This window comes from Anas acuta, chromosome 19 (genome assembly GCF_963932015.1).
Source record: "Anas acuta chromosome 19, bAnaAcu1.1, whole genome shotgun sequence".
NCBI classification, from domain to species: Eukaryota; Metazoa; Chordata; class Aves; order Anseriformes; family Anatidae; genus Anas; species Anas acuta.
The window spans coordinates 5,035,518-5,058,521 of NC_088997.1; the positions used below are offsets into that span (position 1 = coordinate 5,035,518).

The following is a 23,004-nucleotide window of genomic DNA, read 5'->3' on the forward strand; positions in this document are numbered from 1 at the left end:
AAATTCCAGCTGCGGGAGCGAGCAGCGCAGCACCCCCCCCCCCCCGTGCCCTCCTCTTCCTCCTCCTCCTCCTCCCGCCGGGGCTGCCGGGAGGCCGGGGCCGGGCCGGGCGGCTCCGGGGCTGCTCCTGCAGGCGGCGCAGAGCCGGGAACGGAAAAAACCGGGGCCGGGCATGGGGTGGGCGCTGCTGGGCGCGGGGCTGCTGCTGGCGCTCGGCGTCCTCCTGCGCCACCGCCTGCGCGCCCCGGCGCAACCCCGCTCCCGGCCCGATCTGCGGGGCCGCACGGCCATCGTCACGGGTGAGCGGCACGGTACGGACCGGCAACGGCCCGGTACGGCCCCCCCCGGGGTTTGTAACCCCCCCTCCCATCCTTTCCCGTGCTTTATAGGGGGGAGCGGTGGCATCGGCGAGGCCACGGCGCGGGCCCTGGCGCGCTGCGGGGCGCGCGTGGTGCTGGCTGCGCGCAGTGCGCGGCGCGGGGAGGCGGCGGCGCGCCGCATCCGCACGGTGAGAGCGCCCCCCCCGCGCACACACACACCCCGAAACCCCATAAAGCCCACCCCCACCGGGGGACGTCCCCGGGCATCCCAATAAGTAACCCCCCCGGGCACCCCTCTGCGCCCCCATGGATGGCCCTTGGGCACCATCGCCACCGTGCCCACCCCAGACACCCCCAGTGCACCCCCCCAGTTCCCCCCACACACCCCAGTTGCACCCCAAGGGCACCCCCTGGACACCCCAATATCCCCTATGGGACAGCCCGCTGTGCCCCCCACCCCGAGTGCCCCCCTGAGTACCCCCACTGCACCCCCCAGGCCTTCCTGGTGCACCCCTCTGGGACATCCTCGGTGTACCCCCCCCCCCAACACCCCCAGTGTACCCTGCCACCTCCAAAATCCCCCCCTGGCACCCCTAGGACACCCCCATGGGACATCCCTGGGCACCCCTAGGATATTCCTTGGGCACCCTGACAGCACATACCCAGTGTACCCCCTGTCAAACACCCCCAGTGCCCCTCCCCATACACCCCCAGTAACATCCAAGTACTCCCAGTACCCCCACATACAGCCCCAGTACCCCCTAAATACTCCCAGTGCCCCACCATTGGCCCCAGTATCCCCCAAGTACTCCCAGTACCCCCCTATACACCCCCAGTATCCCCCCAAGCACCCCCAGTATCTCCTCAAGCACCTCCAGTACCCCCCATACACCCCAGTACCCCCCCATACACCCCCAGTATCCTCCCAAGCACCCCCAGTACCCCTCCCAAACTCCCCCACGGGACACCCCAAAGCACCCCCAGCACCCCCCTGCTGCACCCGCAGGAGACGGGGAACCCGGAGGTGCTCTTCATGCCCCTGGACCTGGCCAGCCTGCGCTCGGTGCGCGCCTTCGCCAGCGCCTTCCTGCGCCAGGAGCCCCACCTGCACCTCCTGGTCAACAACGCCGGTGAGCCCCCGGGCTGCACGGGGACCCCCCCCAAAAAAACATCCCCAAATTTCCCCAACCTCCAGCACCGTCCCCACCTCCCGCTGCCCCTCCGCAGGGGTGAGCGCCGGGGGGACGACGGAGGACGGCTTCAGCCTCACCTTCCAGGTCAACCACCTGGGCCACTTCTTGCTCACCCAGCTGCTCCTGGAGCGGCTGCAGCGCAGTGCTCCCAGCCGCGTGGTCATCGTCGCCTCCGCCGCGCACCGTGCCGGCCGCCTGAACCCCGCCGTGCTGGGCCGCCCGCCCCCCGGCCCCCTGCCCACCTTCCAGGGCTACTGCGACAGCAAACTGGCCAACGTGCTGCACGCCCGCGAGCTGGCCACGCGCCTGCAGGGCACCCAGGTGACCGCCTACGCCGTGCACCCAGGTAGGGCCCCTCCGGGCACAGCGTCCTTCATGCGGTGCCTGCGTTGCACCTGTGCAGAGCGTGGGGTTTTTGCTTTGTGCACGGTGCATTCTGTGCTCAGAGAAGTTCTTTGCACAGAGAATTCCTTTGCGTGGAGCATCCCTTTGCACGTTGCACCCTTTGCATCATGCCTTTTTTGCACAGCGCATCCTTTCCATGGAACATCCTGGGTGCAGTGCATGCTTTGCATGGTGTGTCCTTTTGCACGGTGCATCCCTTTGCTTGGGCCATCCTTTTGCATGGAGCATCCCTCTGCACAGCTCACCTTTCGCACAGGGTCCCTTTGCACATTGCACCCTTTGCATCATGCCTTTTTTTTGCACAGCACATCCTTTGCATGGCACTTCCTTGGTGCAGTGCATGCTTTGCACGGCCCATCCCCTTGCATGGTGTTTCCTTTTGCATCCCTTTGTGTGCACCATCCTTTTGCACGGAGCATCCCTCTGCACAGCTCACCTTTTGCACCGTGCATCCTTTTGCACGACGCATCCCTTTGCACAGTGCACTCCTTGCACAGCGCATCCTTTTTGCACAGAGCCCCGTGCACTGCAGAGCAGCTTTGCAAAGCCGGGCCAGGCTCAGGCACAGGCAGCACCCTGAGCAAACAGCACCCTGGGGAGGTGGGGGTCCCTTCCCCACTGGGCCTCGTCTGCGACACCGCCCCTTCCCCTCGCCCCAGGCTTTGTCAACACGGAGCTGTTCCGCCACCTCCCGCTCTGGCTGAAGCCTCTCTTCGTGCCCTTGGCCTGGCTCTTCTTCCGCGACGCCGCCGAGGGCGCCGAGACCTCGCTGTTCTGCGCCACGCAGGAGGGCCTCGAGCGCTTCAGCGGCCGCTACTTCGCCGACTGCCGCCTGCAGGAGCCGTGGCCCCACGCCCGCGACGACGCCGCGGCCCGGGAGCTGTGGGAGGCCAGCGAGAGGCTGGCGGGGCTGGCACCGTGACCCCCCCCCCAAGCCACTGTGTCCCCCTCCCCGTGTCCCCCGTGCAATAAAACCGAGCGTCCTGCAATGGTGTTGCCTGACAGCGGGGTTGGGATGCAGCGAGGTGGTGGAGGTGGAGGAGGTGCCCTCGTTTTGGGGAGGTGGTGGCCGTGTGTGCAGTGCTGGCTGCTTTCCTGCTCCGGCACCGCGGGCTGCAGCGCCCTGAGCTGCCCTGCAGCAGCTGCTGAGCAGCGTGCACGCCTCACAGCTTCTGTGCACACACACACGGGTCACACCGCCTTGCACTTGCAGTGAAACAGCACGTGTAGCCTTGCAGAGTGAGCATGTGCTGCAATACAGCACGCTCTGCCTTGCACGTACGGGCACAGACAGCCACGTGCTGCACCTCGCACAGTGCGTGCCCTGCTTTGCTTGCACATGCACATTCTGCAGCGCATGCACCAGCTTGCACATGCATGCAAATGCTGCAGTGTGCGTGCCCTGCCTTGCACACCTTGCACTAAAGCATGCCCTGCTGTGCGCATGCTTGCAAATACTGCAGTGTGCACACGCTGCAATAAAGCATGCCCTGCTGTGCACACACCTGCAAATACCGAAGTGTGCACGCCCTGCAATGAAGCACGCCCTGCAATAAAGCCTGCCCTGCCGTGCATACCGTGCAATAAAGCCTGCCCTACTGTGCACACTGGGCATTGCACACCCAGCCCTGCACACCCCACAAAACTCCTGCCTTGCACACCCAGTCCTGCACACCATGCAATAACACCTGCCTTACACACCCACCTTGCACACCCTGCATTGCACACCCAGGTTTGCACACGCAGTCTTGCACACGCAGCCGTGCACACCCAGCCCTGCACACCCCACGTAACACCTGCCTTGCACACCCTGCAATAACGCCTGCCTTGCACACCCAGCTTTGCACACCCAGTCTTGCACACCATGCAGTAACGTCTGCTTTGCACACCCTGCCTTGCATACCCACCTTGCACACCATGCAATAACGCCTGCTTTGCACACCCAGCCCTGCACACCATGCAATAATGCCTGCCTTGCACACCCGCCTTGCACACCCAACTCCTGCCTTGCACACCCAGCCCTGCACACCCCCCTTGCACACCCTGCCTTGCATACCCACCTTGCACACCATGCAATAACACCTGCCTTGCACACCCAGCCCTGCACACCCGCCTTGCACACCCCACATAAGTCCTGCCTTGCACACCCAGCCTTGCACACCATGCAATAACGCCTGCCTTGCACACCCAACTCCCGCCTTGCACACTCCCCTTGCACACCCCCCTTGCACACCCCCCTCCCGCTGCCCCCAAGATGGCGGCGGCTCCGCGCTCCCCTGGCCCCGCCCCCCCGCCCGGCCCCGACCTTCCCAAGATGGCGGCCGCGAGGCGGGGCCGGGCGGGGCGGTGCGGGGCGCTGCGGGAGCGGGCGGCGGGGCCGGCGGCGGCACCACCATGGGCAACTGCCACACGGTGGGGCCCAACGAGGCGCTGGTGGTGTCAGGTAGGGGTCGGGGAGGGCTCGGGGGAGCCGGGGAGGGGGCTTTTGGGGAGCCGCTGCGGCTGCGGGGGTCCCGTCCTGAGGGGGCTGTGAGGGGGGACAGCGGGGAGGCGGTGTGGGGGTGGTTCTGTCATGGGGGTTGGTTGGGGGTGAGAAGGGAGGACGAGGGGTTTTTGGGGTGCCCCACGAGGGAGGACGTGACGGGGGGCACTGTCACAGCCATGTCCCTGCTGTGGGTGGCAGCAGGTGGGGACACGGTGTGACACTGGGGCTGGCAGCCTTCAGTGCTGCACAGGGGTGCTGATGCTGGAAGCCCACCAGGTGAGCTGGTTAATTAGGCTGGTGTTAATTAAACCAGTAAAATCCCCTGAGTCCGTGCGTTGGCGCAGGGCAGGCTGCAGGCAGGGCTGGTGAGGTGACATTAGGGCTGTGTGCCCCGCTGTTATAGGGCCACGTGCAAGGAAATAACGGGGTTAGGTCCATGCTGGTGTCACTTCGTGTGCCCTCGGTCATGTTACATCCTTCTTGTCACCGCTGGGCTGGCTTTGAGGTCGATGCTGTGATCCTCGAACCTAAACTCGCATGGAGATGGGGGTGAGTGCCAGGGGGATGCTGTGGTGGCAGCTCTGCGGTGAAACCACATCGTCATGCTTTTGGACCAAAATATCCAGCAGGCCGCAGCCCGGCTGGGCTGTTGTCAGTTCATCTCTCGGATAATTATGGGAATTTCTGAAGAGATGGCAGGAGCAGGCTGCAGTTTGGGAAACAAATGTGCCCTCTGACCGCCGCTTCGGAGGGGTTGCAAACCGCACCCGCCAGCTGGCTGGAGCAGCGGTTTCCTGCAGCTTTCCTGGTCCGTGAGCAGCTGCTGCACGTCTGTGGTCCCAAAGCTGGGAAAAAAAATGAAAACCTTGAAGAAATTGGGTGCTTCCAGCTGGGATCTGGTCTGCAGATCTAGAGCTGATGCTGCGCCTCCCTCCAAGAGACCCCTCCAAAACGCAGCTTGGTGAAACACCACATCCAGCGGGGGAACCGAGGGGCTGTGCCAGGATGGCATTGTTTTAACAGCTTGGTTTAACCCCTGGTCCTTTCTGAAGTTAAAGCAGGGCTTTGTAGGATGGGCCGGCAGGAATTTGTGGCATCTGCTTGCATTCTCCTACGGCCGGCGAGCCGAGGATGCTCCTCAGCACACAGCCGCCTTCTAGGGGGAAAGCACAAACCATGGCAGGCCCTGGGGGTCGGAGCTGGGTTCGGTGCTGCCACCAGACCCGGCTGCCCTCCACTGTGACCTGTGAGCCCTTACTGTCCCCTGAGAGCACTGACTCGGGGGTGGCAGAGCCCTGCAGCCACCCCACGGCTCCTCAGCACCCACATGCCAGGGCAGGGGCAGGAGGGTGCAGCCCCTGAAGGCTCTGGTTCCAGGAACTCAGGCGGTCCCTGGGGAAAAACAGACAGGACCTCATGGCCCAGAGCTTATTTGGATGGGGTTAGGTCAGGTTTGGGGAGGGAGGAGGGAAGGGAAGGATAACCCAACAGCAAATTACGTTAACGGGAGGCTTTTGGCTTGCGGTGTTGAATTGTCGTACAGTTGTTATCTGCAAGGCTTCGCTTTGCAGGAAGGCACCTCAAAATCATGAAGCAAAGTGGAAAGTTTTCCTTCTTGTAAACTTAGCTGGGCCTGCTGAAGGAAGTTCTGTCACGTGCCTCCTCTGGCATGTATTTTTTTTCTGTTCCTTGAGGAGTGGTGTTCTCTCTTTTCACTTCCTCGTGGCACATCTCAGCTCCCCCAGCCCTGCAGGAGCTGTGCCTTGGGAACTTGTGTGCGTGCAGGAGCCTCGTGGCATTTTTTGGGAAGCTGCCTGCTGGCTCTCACGTCCTGCCCCTCTTGAGCAACGTCCTGCCCTTCTTGAGAAACGCTCCTCTCCTTCTAAGAAACTGCTCTCAGGCAATCCCTTTGTGAAATGCTGAGGCCAGGCGTGGCAGGGATGCTCCGTGGAGCCGTACCTAGGTGATTATGGCCCCTCTGGGACGTGGCTCTGGCATTGCCAAAGAGCAGTGGTGCTGGGAGCTGCCAGTGAGGCTCGGTGCAAGCCCTGGGGAGCCTTTGACGGGTGTCTGGCTCCTTCGTGGCTGCTCTGAGCACGGCTGGAACCGGCCGAGAGTTCGGGGAAGCAGAAAATATCTGCTCATCCTGACGTCAGGCTCTTCCCACTAAGATAAATAGATTCTCTCCAATCCGTGACACTGGTTTTGGGTTACAGCCTGGGTGAAAGCAGCTTTTTGTGGCTCAGGATCGATCTGCTCCTTTTGAAAGACGGCGCTGTAAGGTTTCTGCAGGGCCTCGTAATGAGGAGATGCGATATTTAATGGCTCTGCTCATCCTGCAGCTCCCCTGGGCAGGCAGCGATGCCCAAATCTCTGCAGCTTGGCCGTCTTCCATCCTGGCTGGAAGGGCTGCAGGGTGGCAAATTCGAGCTGGACACCTGCAGGCGTGTTACGGGAGCAGTCGGTGCAGACCACAGCGTTTTTGGGGCAGGACAGACTGCTGTTTCAGCTAAAGTTCGTGATGTGAGAGGAGGAGAAAAACAAAAAAGCCAGGAAGTGACAGCCCAGTCGGTCTAGCTTTATTTCCTAGGAGAACACCAAAACAAATACTGCTCGGAAGAAAACACCTGACATATATTTGATGAATATAAGCCACATCCAGCTCATCTGCCTTCCCCCTCAGGTGAGGTAAGTGTGGGGAAGAGCAGCAGCTGAGGCACACCTCGCCTTTACTGAGGCTTCTTACGCTGGCTTGTGATTTCTCAGAAGTCAGCTCGAGAAATAGCATCCAGCTCAGTTTCTCGAATTTTTAAGTCAAGTCCCTCTGGGGCTCTTTAATCTCTTCCAAAGTCAAAGAAGAGCTGGCGTTTTATTTCTAGTTTGTGTAAACATTTCATGCCAGGCCCCAGCACTCGGGGATAATTAACCCTTCCAGATCTAATCTGAGCACTCACATCCCTCTTCCTTCTTCCCGTAAGAGGTCACGATTTTGAGCCAATGTACCATAAAAAGAGAACAGGCTCTTTTACGAGTTTTGAAAGCCTGAAATAAAGGCTTCTGGAAGTTCTGCAAACCCTTCCCATTGTGCAAGAGGCCTGCAGCCTGAGGAGGAGCTGAGCTCTCAGATCTTACAGAACTGGTACGAGAGTGACTGGAAAACCATTGCCAGGGAACGTAACAGTGGCTCACTGTTCGGCTGGAAGGATTTATCGAGTTCCTTGTTTTGGCTTGGATAATGGAATGGAGAATGTGCTTATTGAGTTTGCAGATGGCAGCGAGCTGGGAATGGATTTGAGAGCTTTGGAGAGCAGGATTAGGCTCGAAATGAACTCAACAGATTGCCCGAACGGCCCGAAAGAAACACGATGCGGTTTGGCGATGTGAAAGAGCAGCTCTTAGGTGAGGTCAATCGATTACATGAGCACAGAAACCCTACGGAGGTTTCTGTAGTCCCCAAGGAGACACCAACTTCCTTCTCAGGAGCTAATTCTTCAGCTTCTTGCAGTTTCTGTTTACAAGATTAGTTAAACTAAAGGTGTGGTTTTAAACCCACTCTGTACCATTGGTGCTCGTAGTTTAAAATGAGTGATTTTGATTCAGTTTGTCTCCAAACCAAGCTAACCAGCACAACCTGCTTTCACCTGCTGTAGTGACCCTCAAAGGATTGAATGGATCCGCTCAGAATGCTGCATCTGTTGAAATAAATTCTTGTTAACCTTGCACCACTTCTGCAATGGGACAGAGCCTGATTTATATTCACGGTAGGACGCAGGAAGCAGACTCTGACTGTGGTCTAGACTCTGCTTTATTCCATGCGATGCTTTACGTATGCCTTCGCCTTTTTCTCCCCTCCCCTTTATGCCTTTTTCCAATTACCAATTTGTGCCTTGTCCTTCTGCACCCGGCTGTTAGCACCCCGTGACATTTCCCAGCACAAGCCCGATGCTCCGACCAACCCAGCATCATCCCGACGTGACCGAGCTGTTTGTTTCCACCTCCAGCAGCAAGAGGAGGCGATCCCAGTGCCAGATGGAAGCTCCCGTGCACGTGAAGGCAGCAGCATCGCTCTCTGATCCTGTGCTGGGCGTTGGGCAGCCCCTGGGAGGGAGCCCAGCCACCCGAGCAGCCTGCTCTGATGGTTTGCTTTCCTGAACGCTCACCGCTTCCTGCCACCTTACAAGCCTCAGGTTACCTCGGGAGATCAAAGGACACGGAGCTTGTTCATGAGGCTAAATTGTCCTGCAAGGCTGGCCTTGATGCTTTGAGCCCCGTGTTCCCTTAACCCTCAGGGTTTGTCTTCTTCCTTGCGTGCTGTCCATTAGGGCAGGCTTCCTGCGTGTCCAGAGAACTGTTTATCTCAAATGGTTAATCTGATTTCATAAAAAAACAGACAACGTGCTTTCTCTTGGCTCTGGGGATTCTTGCATGAACACAGGACCTTTCCATCTGGGCAGAGGCTGTGAATCCTCCGTTTGTAGCACGGTGCCTCTGAGACTTGGGAAGCGGGGCTGCAGAGCTGCAATGGGGAATCAGCAATCAGCTGCTCTGAGGTGTTACCAGGACCGAGCTCTGCTCAGCTCAGACACCCAGCCTGTGTGAAAGCTACCAGCTGGCGTCCTTCCCCTGGTTAATGTCTTAGGTTTCCCTGTTTTTCTTATGCCTCAAACACTTCTTGCCACGCAGCGTAGCTCAGTGAGCAGAGCTGTGTAGCTGCATTACGCGCTCCTGGGAGGCAAGCACAGGGCTGGCTTTGGGTGTGATCCTAAACGAGGCATTTCCTTGTGCTCCCTGCAGAAGAAATATTAAAAAAAAACAAAAACCTGTGTGCAGAGGCATGTTCCTTCCTTGTAACAGCGGCGGCTCGAGGGCGCGGAGTTTTCTCAGGAGGTTATGAAACAATTCCCAGCCGTGCAGCAGCAGAGGACCACGTTGATCCCGCAGACCCAAAGGCCTTTCCACGCGGCGCTGCAGCAACACCTCCCTTCCTGTTCCTGGAAAACAAGGGCCTGGCTGGCCGGCTGAGCTGGCCGGGCTCACGTCCGCCAAGAAATGTTAGAAGGCACGGAGTTACTGCCTCGTGGGGCTGTGACACCAGCTCCTGTAACCCTGCCTGCCTGACGTAGCCCTCCAGCTACAGAAGAAGGTCATGAGAGGCGATTCCTCTGTGCTGTGGAGCACAAGAGACCCCCACGCTGGTTCTGTTTTGCCTGGTCAGAGCTCTGCGGGGTGGGAAATGCTTCTTGGAGGAGATTTGGAGGGTGCCCATGCTCTGTTCGTGGTCGGCTCCGTGATGAACCCTCAAAGCCTCGTGTGCCACAGTGCTTGTGCAAGCCAGAGCCAGAACCAGGAGGTGTTTGCAGGGTAGATTGAAGGTTCTCCCTGCCTCTAACGCTGACCTGCTGGCTTTTTGGGAGGTTTCAGGGTTGCTGATTTGCAGTGGAGGTGACTGGTGAGGGAAAGGAGAAGGATTTCTTACGTGGCCTTCCGTGCCGGAGCTGGTGCGTCACAGCTTAGGGTGGTTCTGTTTGCTGACACTGCCTTACGAAAGGAAAATACAACCCTGGTTTGAAATAGAGTAGCTTTGTGTGGTGTTGTTTGTCATAGCAATTTATTGTAAATACGGTTTTCTGGATTTGTAGGCCAGTTATATAAAAGGTTGCCTTTGGGAAATGGCTGTGAGAAGGAAGGGCTGCGGAGGGGAGGAGAGCGCGGGGCTCCCCGTGTCTACCACGAGAGAGCTCCAGCTCTGGTACTGCTTACTGGGGCCGTGCTGGGACAGTCTCAGCTCTTCCCTGCGGGCTCTGGGAAGAGTTTTCTGTGTTCATTATTTATCAGACACCGCAGGCGTGCTGGGATTCACCTGGGTGATGTGGAGCGGGGCTTCGCAGCACCGTAAGGCAGCTGATGCAAGGTGCTCTCCCTGCTCCAAGGGGCTGGCAGAGCTGGTGACCCTTTCCTCGGTGCTCTGAGGTTGTTCAGCTTGTGCTTCACCCCGTTAGGGTGTGGGTTTTTCCTTGGCACGTGTATATAATCCCTCAATCTCTGTGCTTTGTGCCGCAGGTGGCTGCTGTGGCTCTGACGTGAAGCAGTACGTGTACGGAGGCTGGGCCTGGGCATGGTGGTGCATCACCGACACCCAAAGGTAAGCAGAGCTCGGTTATTCGAGGTTTTAGGGTACAGGCTAGGCAGAGCTGCTCCAGCAGGGCTGTCAGAAGGATTTTTAGGAGCACAGGACCGGCTGGTACCTGAGAAACCACAGCTGAGCATCAGCACAGCCCTCTGCCTTCATCTGCAGCCACCTCTGGGCCCTTCAGAGGAAGGCTCCCCCTGTACAGCCGTGGCAGGAGCAGCGTGGGCCCTGTCTCATGCCCTTGGTGAACAGAGGGTCTCTAACAGCCGCACAGCTTCTGGCTGTCCTCTGTGAGTGCTGAGCTTGTCCAGGGCAGAGGTGCTGTGAGCACCGGGAGGATTTGCCACGCTCTGCCCAGGGTGTCCCCAGCCCTCACCCCACAGCAAACGGGCCCTTGCCCCCGTAGCCTGGATTGCTAAAGGTGTGCTGACTGCTGTTGCCACAAGAGCAGACCACGTTCCTGTTTAAAACCACGGGATTTCCTTTCTCTCCCTTTCCTCAGCCGTGGATTCTGCCTGCTGCTCGTTACTGCTCTCAATTAACGTGCTGTCATTGCTGCTGCCCTGCTGACGTAGCTCCTCATCCCTAGGACCTGTGGCAATGTTCCTAAGTCCTCTGTCCTAACACCTCCCTCACGCTCCCTGATGCAGGTTTTGTCTATATATGTAAAAAAAAATAGGGAAAAACCTAAAGAAGTGACTTTTGGGGTTCTGCACTGAGGGAAGCCCAGCGGTTGCAATTAACCTTTTACCACCTGCCCTTGCCACCTCTCCTCCCTGCTCCCGTGTCACCACCAGCAGACAAAGCTAGCACGCTGCTGCCCTTGCTCTGCAGACGATGCTCTCCTGCAGGAGCTGCTCACCCGGGGTCACCCAGCTTGTGTGGTTCAAAGGAGCCCTGGCTGCTGCTGGCGATGGGCTCACGACGCTTCTGGGTCCTCTCCCGGGTGGCTGGCATGTGGGATTGCCACGAGGGATTGCTATGAGGGCTACAAGAGCTCACTGGCTGCATGGAGAGACCCCAGCTAACACCCCCTGCTTCAGCCCGGGGTCCCTAGCGATGCTTGTGTAAGGTGGGAGGGGAAGGAAAGGCCCTGCGCTCTGGCACAGTGCTCGAGGAGTGCATTCAATCTGGCTTCCTCCTCAAATTTTGGTTGCTGTTCCCACTCGTCTCGCAGTGGGAGAAGCCCAGAGAGCAGTGCAGGGCCCTGAGCTGCCATTTGCAGGAGATGCAGCCCCATTCAGGAGGCTAAATTCAGCAAGGGGTGAGTCCAGGGTGAAGAACTGCCTGCCAGGAGCGAGCTGGAGGTCCCTGCATCACCCAGCAAACGGGGCTCGGAGAGCGCTGCCAGCATCCAAACAAATCCTTTACTTCAAAACCTTTCCCCCCAGCTCATGTCATGGGATACGGGGCTTAATTCTCCTTTGCAAACCAGAGTCTTGCCCAAATCCCAGAAGCTGTGCTTCACAAACTGCTGCATGCACGTGAAGAGCTGAGGCTGATTCCCAAAATGAGGCCAGCTTTTCTGGCTGTTGTGTCGCCATCAGCGGCACCCCGCCAGGTAGCACTGACCCGGGGACAAAAGGAACAGTTAGAGCTGGCAGGGAGCTGGGCTCTTACCCTGCTGCAACCTTGAGGATTGGGGAAAAAAAGTAAAAAATCCTGTCCTTGGTTCGGGGTCAGCAATAAAAGCCCGAGAGGCAGGGAACCAAGTGGTATTCAGTGTCTCAGGACAGCCTTGGAAGCACCTTCTGTCATCAACGCCTTAGCCAGGGATGTGTAGCCAGACCCCTGGTGCTTTTATTTTGCTAGCCCATCGTACGTGTTGGCACAGAAGCGCTTAAACGATTACAAAAAGGAATTTTCTGTCTGTGAAAAGCACGGTGAGAGAAAATTCCAGCTGAATTCAGGGTGGCAGTGTGGGTGGCTCAGCTTCAAATGGGATTTGGGGGGGGATGAGACCCCATCCAGCCCTGTTACAGCATCTAGCTGTGATTTTTAAGCATGAGGGGGTCTGCTCTGGGCATTACCAAGTCCTGGGAGCGGGCAGAGGGAGAACTGAGAACAGGACAGGGAAAAGCCGAGCCCCCCAAGTCCCACCTGTCCTTTGCACCGAGTGTCTGACTGTCTGGTAACCGCTGTGTGTATTTGCTGTCCCGCCCTTGTTCCTCGCTGCTCAGACTGTCTTTGGAGGTTATGACCATCCTCTGTCGCTGCGAGAACATTGAGACGTCGGAGGGCGTCCCACTGTACGTAACGGGGGTCGCACAGGTAATAACCCACCGGCTTCCTCACGGCGCGGCTAACCCTTCTGCCTCTGGTTCCAGCAGCAGCAGCAGCAGCAGCAGGATGACCCAAAACGAGTGGTTTTCTAATGGGAGAGGGCAAATCTCAGAGCTCTCCTCTCCTTCCCCTTCTCCGGCCCTTGCTCCGGGGCGCGCTCCTCGGTCTGTGGGTAATGCAGACAGGTGCACACGGGGCAGATCCCAAATTCAGCTCCTTCCGACGGCGCTGCAGAGGTTTTCTCTGGCTGTGACCCTCCCCTCGGCAGCTCTGATCACATCTTGTGCCTGGTGGAGGGCAGAAAGGCATCGGCTTGTACACAGCCAGGCTCTGCACAGCCTCTGGGGAAGGTGGGAAGCCAGGATTTGTGCCACCTCACAAGGAAATCCGTGCACCCGTGGGGAAACTGCAGCTGTAGCCGGCTCTTTAGGTTTGGATGTGGGTTTGCACTGAGCCCTTCCTCCCCCACGCGGAGGCAGAGCCCGCTGTGGATGTTGTCACGTTTAACAGTACAGCACGGAGACCCTGGGGGAGTTGCAACCCAGAGGTGAGTGTTTGCTCAGCACTGTGAGCAGCTGCAAAGCAGCGTAGTGCTGGCACCAACCCTCCCTGGGACTTGCACAGCATTTAAATTAATTCGAGGTGTGGGTTTGGCTGTCAGAAGGCTCTGGAGCTGCAGCAAGAGCTTCAGGGTGCCCGGTGCTGTGCAGGGACAGCCCCAAGGAGCTGGAGACTTGCTTCTCCTGTCTGCCTGCGGGTTACGGGACAGGAAAAATAGGGAGGGTGAGGCACTGAGGAAGCAGGTCTGTGTTAATGCCAGCCCAGCAGGGGCAGAGGCTTCCTGCAGCGCTGGGTTTTGCCAAGCAGGGTGTGCACAAGGTTACCCTGGGGGTGGTGATGCCGGGTGGGTGCACCCGGGGTCCGTGCTGTGCTCTTAAACCTGACACCAGCCTCCCACGGGGTCCTGGAGCCGCGAGCTCCTGGCCACATTCCTGTGGGGTCACGGTCCTATTGCCAGCCTGGCTCCCGGCCTTTCCCTGCTGATAAATCACCTTTAAGCATGATTTGGAAATTTTTTATTGGCCAAAGCATTTTGTCTGCCTCCGGGGACGGACACAGCCCCTGGGTGCCTCCCGTGCCTGTCTGACATTACCTGCGACGAGAGCTGCAGGTGGCCTGGGGCAGGAGATGCGAGGGGAGAGCTGAGCCTGTGTTACCTGGAAACGTGCAAATATTTTACGTTTTTTGGCAGGATTTCCCTAGAGATAATGACGTTACAGCCCAGGTGTGAGGACGTAGAGACGGCGGAGGGGGTAGCTTTAACTGTCACAGGTGTGGCACAGGTACAGTAACTCCAAACCATCCTTTCAGGAATTGCATGTCTCTAACCTGCGTCTGGTTTTTCCCCCTTAAAAGGTTGCTGTTGTCCAGGAACAGAAGCCAACTGCTATGAAACAAATGTTTGATTAAAAAAAAAACCACCACGTTGTCCTCGTTGATTCCAGCTCACGACCGCATGTCTGCGTTGTACAGGGGGGGTGACTTCTCCTCTCCCCAAAATCATCCCTCGTTTTCTGGTGTCTCATTTGTCCGTGTGGCAAATGAGGTGTGTGCTGGTGACTGATTTTGTGATGCTGGTGTGCCCCTGGAGCTCTGTGTGACAGATGGCTCCGAGCCATTCCCTCCTGAGATGGCGTCTTTTGGGTTGTTATCATTGTTATTATTTTTATTATCATTAGCACGTGAATCTTGTAATTCTTCACAGTGAGTTAAAACCTAAAGAAAGAGCTTGGTCCCTCTGGACGATAAAATTTGTACATAAAATTTCCGGCTTGAAAGGAATTTTGGTTCTTTCAAGCCTTCTCCACACGTGAACTCCAGCTTGTGCTGCAGCTGATTTAAACACAAGGATGTAAGCTCTGCCAGGAGTAGTTTTTTGGGTTCTTGCACAAGGCAAAGGGCTGGTCCTGCGCTGTGCTGCTCTTGGGAACGTGGCTGTGCCCAAGAGCCCCAGCACGGGAGCTCTGTGGGCTCCTCCTGGCTCCAAGGGTGGCTCTTGCTGGAGCCTCTGAGACAGGAGCAGCACAGCTCGGATAATTCTAGATGCTGAGGGCATTTCTTCGCTGGTGGCCAGTGTGAAGCATCCTCATTTTCATTTTTTCAGCTCTTTCTACCCATTTAGGTACTAAAGTGTCACCTAACCTCAGTGGTCTTCGCATGCTTGGCAAAATGCATGTGCCCATGGCTCCATCCCCCATGTGTAACTCTGCAGTCCTTTCTGTCCTGCATTTGGTGACACCATTCATGGGAGGTATTTCTGTGAAGCATTCCCTTTTTAGCTTAGTTTTGGGGCATTCTTCCATTGCCTACAAAAAGTAGGCAGCGCATGCTGGCAAACGGCTGGACCTCCAGGTGCCTTGATTAAAAACGGAGCTCCAAATTCATCTCATTTAGCTTATTCTTTTTTCCACCATTTGCTTTTTTTTTTTTTTTTTTCTCTGCTGTCGATTCATTCATTTTAAAGACTTTACAACGTTTAGGATTGTGAAATGTGGGGAATTACCATGCTGAAACATGCCAGAGGCAGTTGGGTTTGGGAGGTACAGAGCAGAGTTTTTCTGAATTCTGCAGAAGTCCAGAGGGAGAACTTTTGAGGCAACCATTTTTTATTTTAAAAGCTTGTGCAAAAAAAAAAAAAAAAAAGCAAATTTACTACCAGATAAACACCTTTTTAAATGTTTGGTGCAATAAAAGAAGTACTGAGTGTTCCCGAGGATGCTCTTTTTTAAAGCCACAAGTGAGGAGCACTCCAGTGGCCTCCTTCCCCTGTTGGCTGGGCGCTTGGGGTGCAGGGGACACTGCCTCAGACCAGCAGAGCTGTGTCTTCTGCCCCATTTTTCTGAGTTTTGGGCTCATTGGATTATTCCTGCTCACCCCTTGTGGGGAACACAGCTGGTTGGAGCTGGGCACGGCAGTATTGCTCCTGCAGGTGGGGTTGGTTTGTAGAGGCACTGCTGCCGTGCCAGCCAAACTCTCCAATTTGGAGATGTTTGAAGACTGTTGCAGGGGAAAATGAGAACTGGAAATGAGCTGAGCACGAATCACTCGGCCCTGTTTTGGTTTGCGTGGTGTTGAGCTGACTCCAGGCTGGTTCGGGTGTAGCAGCACCCGAATAAACCCGGTTTTTGGATTTGTTGCAGAGGCAGGACCCTTTCCTGCTCCCCATGAGCCTGCTCTGTGCTCTGACCGTCCGCTCTGTGGCTCCCCAAAGGTGGGGTTGTTGGGAGAGGACACACACCATAACCACTGCTGCTGAGTGTCGTTGACACCAAGAGCCCATGGCGAGACCCTCGGGGTCCCTTTTGGAGGTCCCTGAGCCAGGACGATGCCGGGCAGCAGCAGTCCATGGGGCAGGAGGTAGGATGTAGCTTGCCTCTAGGATCTCCTGGGCCAGAGCCCTTCCTCAGCAGCAGGCAGTGCCCAGCCCCAAATTCTCCATGAGAGGGTGCTGTGGGACTCGCTCAGCACCCCGTGTCAATAGGGCCTGGCCAAAAGGAGCTGCCACCATTTGGGGCCGCAGCTCCCCGTGGCTGGCACCTGTAGGGCTCTGAATGTGAGCCGGAGGCGTGTGCTGCATCTCCACTGCCTGGCGTGGAGGTTTAAAAATCCATAGGGATTTTTAAAAATCCATAGGGATTTTTAACCCAGTTTGCTTTTAAAAAGGACCAGCAGGACCTTCTTAAGACCCTGGCTCGTCTCAGCCTGGGGATGGTGTCACAGCTGGAACTGGCTGGGAGGTGAAAGCGCAGCTGGGGTGGCTGTGCCCAGCTCTGGGGACCGTTAACAGATTGCAGGGAGTGGGACGGAGGAGTGCTGGTCACCACGCCTGAAAGGAGTCACACAAAATGTGGCCAGGAGCTCCCAGGTGTGGGCAGGGTGTACCTGGTGTGCTGCGGCCATCTCGTCCCCTCTGCACCGAGCAGAGCCCCTGTTCCCAAGGTGTCCCTTGGGCATGCCAGGCTCTTCCTTGTGCTCTGCCTTTCAGAAAGAGTAATTCTAGCGAAGGAGGAGGGAGAGAAAGGTTTAAAATGGGTCGTGCCCATTTTATTAAATGGCTTTTGGACAGGGTAACGATAGAAAGTGCTCTCCTCCTAGGTCTGGTTTTGGTGCAGGGGCTGAACTGGTAGTTTGGGGCTCTTTGGTGGGGCTGTTCTCAGATGTTGCAGGATGGATGGCCTCAGGGAGCACCTCTCCGTGCCGAGCCATGGTCAGGGTTTGGAGAGGTGCAGAGGTGCTTGCCCTGGCCTCAGACGCTGCAGCTTTGGCTCGGGAGGGCTCAGATGTGCCTGCAGGGCTGTCCCCAGCAGCAGGGAGCAGGAGCCCACCCGTGGGGCAGGTGACGTGGCTCGGCACGGGGTCTGCTCGGCTTGGTCCTCGGAGCTCCGGTGGCACGGGGGCCTGGCAGCCTGGTGGTGGTGCTGCTGCTGCTGCTGCTGCTGTTGGGTGCACGTCCCACCACGGAGAGGCACATTCAGCCCTTTGGTTTTTGTCTCCTGTCTCCAGGTGAAGATAATGACCGAGAAGGAGCTCCTGGCTGTGGCCTGCGAGCAGTTTTTGGGGAAGAACGTGCAGGATGTGAAGAACGTGGTCCTTCAGACGCTGGAGGGGCATCTGCGCTCCATCCTAGGTGCGGAGGGGCTCTCGCAGCCTTGGGGCACTGCTTCCTCTGCTGCCCGCAGATGGGACAGCTGAGACGGTTCCTCCCTTGCAGCAGCTGCTGCTGGGTGTCGTGATAAATGAGTTTTCAGTGCCTGCAGTAAGAGATGTCCGAGTCCCTGAGGGTCACAGGTAGCCTGTGCGTGGTGACTGCACGTTGGAGATGTCGGCGTGGGCTGAAAAGGCACCCTCGTGCCCAGGCCTGACCTCGTGGTTGGAGAGGTTCTGGGCAGTGAGGATGTTGCTGAGCTTAGCCCCTTGCTGCTGTTTTCGTGCGGCTTTTTTTCCCCCTAATAAAGTGCTTTCCCTGCCCTCCCTCTGCAGGAACCCTGACGGTGGAGCAGATCTACCAGGACAGGGACCAGTTTGCCAAGCTGGTGCGGGAGGTGGCAGCTCCAGACGTGGGTCGCATGGGCATCGAGATCCTGAGCTTCACCATCAAGGTATGCCCAGGCGAGGGGCATGGAGCTGGGCTGCAGCCGGCCGTGCTGTGATGCAGGAGCAGAGCCTGGCCCCGTGCCCCTGCTGTAGGTGACTGCAGAGCTGTAGGTGACAACCTACAGCCCTTTGGGGCTTCCCATGACAGCTCCCGTCCTGCGAGCCCCAAACAGGGCTGGTGGAGGAGCTCAGTGATAGCCCAGCAGGCTGACACGGCCCTTTCTGACCTGGCCCTAACAAATGGTGGCCGTGAGCTCCAGCAGGAGGGGAGCGAGATGGAGATGCTCGTGTGAAGTGACCGTGGCTTATCTCCCCCTCCCCAGGATGTCTACGATAAAGTGGATTACCTGAGCTCCCTGGGGAAGACTCAGACGGCGGCTGTCCGGAGGGATGCAGACATCGGGGTGGCAGAAGCCGAGCGAGACGCTGGCATTCGGGTGAGTCCCGGGACGTGCTGAGCTTCCCCTCAGCTGCCCGTTGTGCTCCAGCTGCAGGCTCTTGAGCTCTGCTCTCTGTTTGCTCTCTGCAGGAGGCAGAGTGCAAGAAGGAAATGCTGGATGTCAAGTTCATGGCGGATACCAAAATAGCAGATTCCAGGCGTGCTTTTGAATTGCAGAAAGCTGCCTTCACCGAGGAGGTCAACATTAAGGTGAGAGGTACCCGACAGCCCACTGCTGTTCCCTGGTTTGTGGTGGCCTTGGTAGCTCTGGGGCTTTCCAGGTTCCTTCCTCGTGTGTTAGCAGAGCTAGAGATGGAGACCCCACGTTTCTGCGTGTGCTCCTTGCAGCAGATTCCTCTTCTGCTCTGTTTGCAGCAGTTAGATGGGACTAGAAGGAGGTGGAAGGATGGGGAGGGTCACCCAAACTGAGCCCAGAGCTGGCTGTGCTCAAATAATAGCACAGAGAAGGACCCTGAGCACAGCACTGGGGACAGGGACATGTTTCCTGGGTGGGGGCCTGGCCCACAGCAGGAGCCACATCTGGTTTAGAGCCTGCCAAGGGTCTTTACGTCTGCACCCAGCGGATTGTGGCCAAGATCCCTTTTTCTCCCCTCTCCTGCCTGCAGACTGCGGAGGCCCAGCTGGCCTACGAGCTCCAGAGCGCCCGGGAGCAGCAGAAGATCCGCCAGGAGGAAATTGAGATCGAGGTGGTGCAGCGCAAGAAGCAGATCGACGTCGAAGAGAAAGAGGTCATCCGGAAGGAGAAGGAGCTCATCGCCACCGTCAAGCGGCCGGCCGAGGCCGAAGCCTACCGCATCCAGCAGATCGCCGAGGGAGAGAAGTGAGTGAGCCCCCACCTCGTCAGAGGGTCCGATTCTGTCCCCGGCAAAGTGCTGAGGCCACTTCTGGAGGGGACACACGGAGCTGAGGGAGGGAGGGCAGCCGGGTGTGGGCTGCGGGGGTCCCGGCTGCTGGAGGGCTTGGCTTTCCCTCTGCAGGGTGAGGCAAGTCCTCATGGCTCAGGCAGAGGCGGAAAAGATCCGCAAGCTGGGAGAAGCGGAGGCCTTTGTGATCGAGGCCATCGGGATGGCAGAGGCCGAGGGGATGAAGCTGAAGGCCGAAGCTCTGCAGCGCTATGGGGAGGCCGCCCAGCTGGCGCTGGTGCTGGATGCGCTGCCCGAGGTGAGGAGGGGGCGGTTCTGCCCTGCTCCGGGTGAGAGCTGTTGAGTTCCCGGGCTGGGAACACGCACGCAGGGTCCTCACCCTCCTTCCTTCCCCAGATCGCAGCCAAAGTGGCTGCTCCCCTCTCCAAAGTGGACGAGATCGTTGTTCTCAGCGGGGAGAGCAGCACCACCACCTCCGAGGTGAACCGCCTGCTCGCCGAGATCCCCGCCTCCGTGCGTGCCATCACCGGCGTGGACCTCACGAAGGTGAGCCAGGGACCCCCAGCTGGCAACCCCTGCGGCTCTCGGGGTGATGGGAGTCGCCCTAAATTCTTGAGGCTTCTGGGGAGCCTCGTGCCCCAGCGCTGCTCAGCGCAGCTCCCTGCCTCCTCTCCACCAGCCCTAACAGCTTCTCTCTTCCCCTCCTGCAGATTCCCCTGATCCAGAAAGCCACCGGGGCCCAGGCATGAGGCCCGAAGCTGGTGAAGAGCCCTCCCCATTCTGCACTTCGACATCGACTGCCTTCAACACTCGGGAATTCCTTTTCTATCAAAGACAATCGGAGTTTTCGTTTTTAAGCTCTGGTGCCTTATTTTTGTAGGGCCAGAAGGATGCATGCTCAGCCAGCCACTCTTTCTTTCTTCCAAAGGGTGGGAGGAGATTTATTTTGTAACTAACCCTGTATTGGATCTGGCCGGCCTTTGGCCCCCCCCCGACCCGCAGTCACTCCTGGCAGCTTGTCTGGTGCTGCCTCGCTGTTCTCTGGCCTCGGGCGGCCACCCCAAAAGACTCAGCAGGACGCCTGGAGCTGTAGGAAGAGAACAGCCAGGCCCTCCCCTGGGCTCCCTGCCCTCCCACAGCGACCCTCCCGACCCCTGCTGCTGCCCACCGGCTGTTTTTATGGCTAGCTTTCTTTGTCTGGCCCGCGGGGGCCCTGCTGTGCCACCAGGCCCTGTCCTGCCTGGGCAGGGCTCCCCGGAGGTGGCAGTCACACCCCGAATAGGGTGGCACCGGGGCGCTGCTAGGGGACGGTACCCGCTCCCCTGCTGCCTTCCCTCAGGGATTTTCCTCCTGGGATCTCGCTCAGCCCCGAGCCAGCTCCCTCGGCTGCCGTGCCCCTTCCCCAGCAGGGCACACAAAGGTTCCCCAGCTCAGGGACCCCCGCAGGGTGGCCGTGCTGCAGGGCCAGGCAGGCTGGGGGTGGTTTGGATCCCCTCCAAGCCCTGCAAGAATCCCAAAAAGTAGCGTGGTGCCAAAGCTGCTCCATCCTGAAAGGGAGGCAGAACTGCTCAGGCTGCTGTCCCCAAGTGCCACCGTGCATCTCGTGCACTGCAGTGAGGACGTTCCCCCTCTGGCACCACAGCCCCTGCAGCTGGCCTGGGGACCAGTGCTCCTGCAACCCCCCTTGTCCCCAAAAGCTCAGTCCCCTGGTGTCTTTTGGCCAGTGGCTTTGCTGTCCCCGCTGCCAGCGTGAAAACGTCTGTTCTGTGTGTGTCCCCGCAGTGCCTGCCACCACCCCGTGCCCTGTCCCCATCCCTCTCGCCGCCTGTGGTGTGGGTGTAGCCGACAAATGTGTCCATAAAAACCCCATCTGGTGGCGGTCCCTGTGCAAGCTCCTTCACCCCCAGCTCGGTGCCACCCCAATTTGTGGCAGGGGGGGTGTGGGGACCCCTGCCCTGGCGATGCCACAGGTACTGGCCAGTCCCTTTGCTGGGGTGACCTGCTGTGGGGCCAGCAGCGCCCTGTCCCCTCTATGGGGCCGGGGGGGGGGCCCGGCCTTATCAGCCCCCGACTCGTGGCCACCGGCCCCGATCTGGCGCTCGCCGGCGGGCGTGCCGGGCAGGGCGCCCTATCTGCATGTGCGTGTGCATGCCTGCGCCGTGTCACTGCTGTGCGATAATAAAAACCTTGTCACCACGTGCCCTGGATCCCAAATTGTGTCTCCTGTCCCCGTCCCCCTGGGCTGGAGGCTTCGCCCTCCCGGCAGACGGTGCGTGGCCGGCCGTGGGGTGGGCTGCTCGGGTGCTGCGGGACCCTGCTCGGGCTGGGTGTTCCTGCTGGCATCGGGGCTTGCGGTCCCAATTTGTGGTCCCAATTTGTGCTGCCCCTGCAGAGATTGGGGTCTCTCTGCCATCACCGTGTCCCCACTGCCTCCTCATCCCATCCCCAGGGCTGTTCTGTTTGGGCCTGGGGCCTCATCCCGTTCCTGCACTGCTCCATCCATGTCACCACCGTTACCCCACGGAGCTGAGCGCTGTGGGGACACCACTGACACCACAAGGCCCCCTTGTCCCCAGCAGCTCCCCCCACCGCTGTCCCCAGTGTCCCCGAGCAGCCCCAGGCCGCGGCTGGGCCTTGCCCACGGGGCCTTGTGAGGAAAATGGAGAAAAACTTTCAGCAGGGCCTGGAGGGATGGGATAAGGGATAAAGATTTTAAACTGCAGCAGGGTGGGTTTGATGGGATGTAAGGAAGGGGTTTTTGGGGGTGAGGGACAGGGACAGGACCCTCAGAGATGTTTGTGCCCTGCCCCTGGCAGTGATGGAGGCCTGGTTAGATGGGGCTTGGAGTGGAAGGTGTCCCTGTCCCTGTCCTTTGTCCCAGTGGCCTTTAAGGATCCCTTCTGACCCCAAATATTCCGTGATTCTGTCCCCTGGCACCCGCTTTTCTGGGGGACAGCAGGGTGGCTCTGCCCCCCTCAGCACACCCATGGGGACAGTGACAGCCAGCAATGGGGGCTCCGTCCTGCTGCTTCCTGCGGGGCAGCCGCAGCCCCCTCACGCCCCCAGCCCCTCCGTGTCCCCCCAGGGGCACGGGCTGGCCCCTGTCCCATGTCCCCCCCCCTCCATCGGGGTGGCTCTGCTGATAGGGAGGGTGGGGACGGCTCGGTGGCTCCTTATCTGCAGCCAGGCGCTGCCCTAAGCACCACGGGGGGGCTGCAGCAGCCGGGGCCCCCCCATCGGCTCCTCAGTGCTGGTCTGGGGGCTGCTGGGGACCCCCTGGCCCCGCTCGGTGCTGTGGGGTGCGGGGACATGGGGCAGGGCTGTCCCCTTGTGCCACAGGCGCTGAGCGAGCAGCGGGGCTGGAAGGGATGGGGACACTTTGGTGAAGTCCCTGCTTGGGGTTTTGGGGTGTCTGGGGAGTCCTACAGCCCCCCCAGGACCCCTGGGTCACAGCGAGGGGCAAAGAGAGCAGGGGACGGCCCCTGGTTGTCCCCAAATCCTGGTGGCCTCGTGCTGGGCCTGGCCATGGCAGCACAGGTGACGCTGCCCCAATTTCTGTCACCACACGCAGGGGACAGCAGGTCCGGGGGACACCTCACGCCCCAGGGCAGGGTCCCCAGCAGCCGTGGCTGCTGCTTATCGGGGTGCCCACGCAGACGGGGACTTATCGTGTCCCCACAGGTGGCTTCCAGGAACGCCAGCGCGTCCCTG

General features: G+C 58.8%; 1 protein-coding gene across 6 annotated transcripts; it reads left to right on the top strand.

Annotated features, from left to right (window-relative positions):
- Positions 1-87: 87 nt before the first annotated feature.
- On the top strand, positions 88-21,493 carry FLOT2 (flotillin 2). 6 transcript variants are annotated; one of them, XM_068655558.1, is made up of 14 exons: positions 88-299; positions 390-508; positions 1,327-1,450; positions 1,548-1,859; positions 10,464-10,545; positions 14,069-14,159; positions 17,380-17,503; positions 17,857-17,975; positions 18,294-18,407; positions 18,500-18,619; positions 19,036-19,250; positions 19,408-19,591; positions 19,690-19,839; positions 20,004-21,493. In XM_068655558.1, the coding sequence occupies exons 1-14, from the start codon at positions 173-175 to the stop codon at positions 20,040-20,042; spliced, it is 1,920 nt and encodes a 639-aa protein (XP_068511659.1). In that variant the 5' UTR covers positions 88-172; the 3' UTR covers positions 20,043-21,493. The 6 variants fall into 6 exon arrangements, with proteins under 6 accessions (XP_068511659.1, XP_068511660.1, XP_068511656.1 ...); XM_068655559.1 differs by lacking the exons at positions 88-299; positions 390-508; positions 1,327-1,450; positions 1,548-1,859 and adding exons at positions 4,211-4,361; positions 12,714-12,782; XM_068655555.1 differs by lacking the exons at positions 88-299; positions 390-508; positions 1,327-1,450; positions 1,548-1,859; positions 14,069-14,159 and adding exons at positions 4,211-4,361; positions 12,714-12,804.
- The last annotated feature ends 1,511 nt before the right edge of the window (positions 21,494-23,004 follow it).

Bases quoted from the DNA above. Each gene is read 5' to 3' on its own strand.
- FLOT2 (XM_068655558.1), top strand. From the start codon at position 173: ATGGGGTGGGCGCTGCTGGGCGCGGGGCTGCTGCTGGCGCTCGGCGTC. The intron at 300-389 runs GTGAGCGGCACG...CGTGCTTTATAG, and splicing joins CCGCACGGCCATCGTCACGG to GGGGGAGCGGTGGCATCGGC. The intron at 19,251-19,407 runs GTGAGTGAGCCC...TTCCCTCTGCAG, and splicing joins CAGATCGCCGAGGGAGAGAA to GGTGAGGCAAGTCCTCATGG.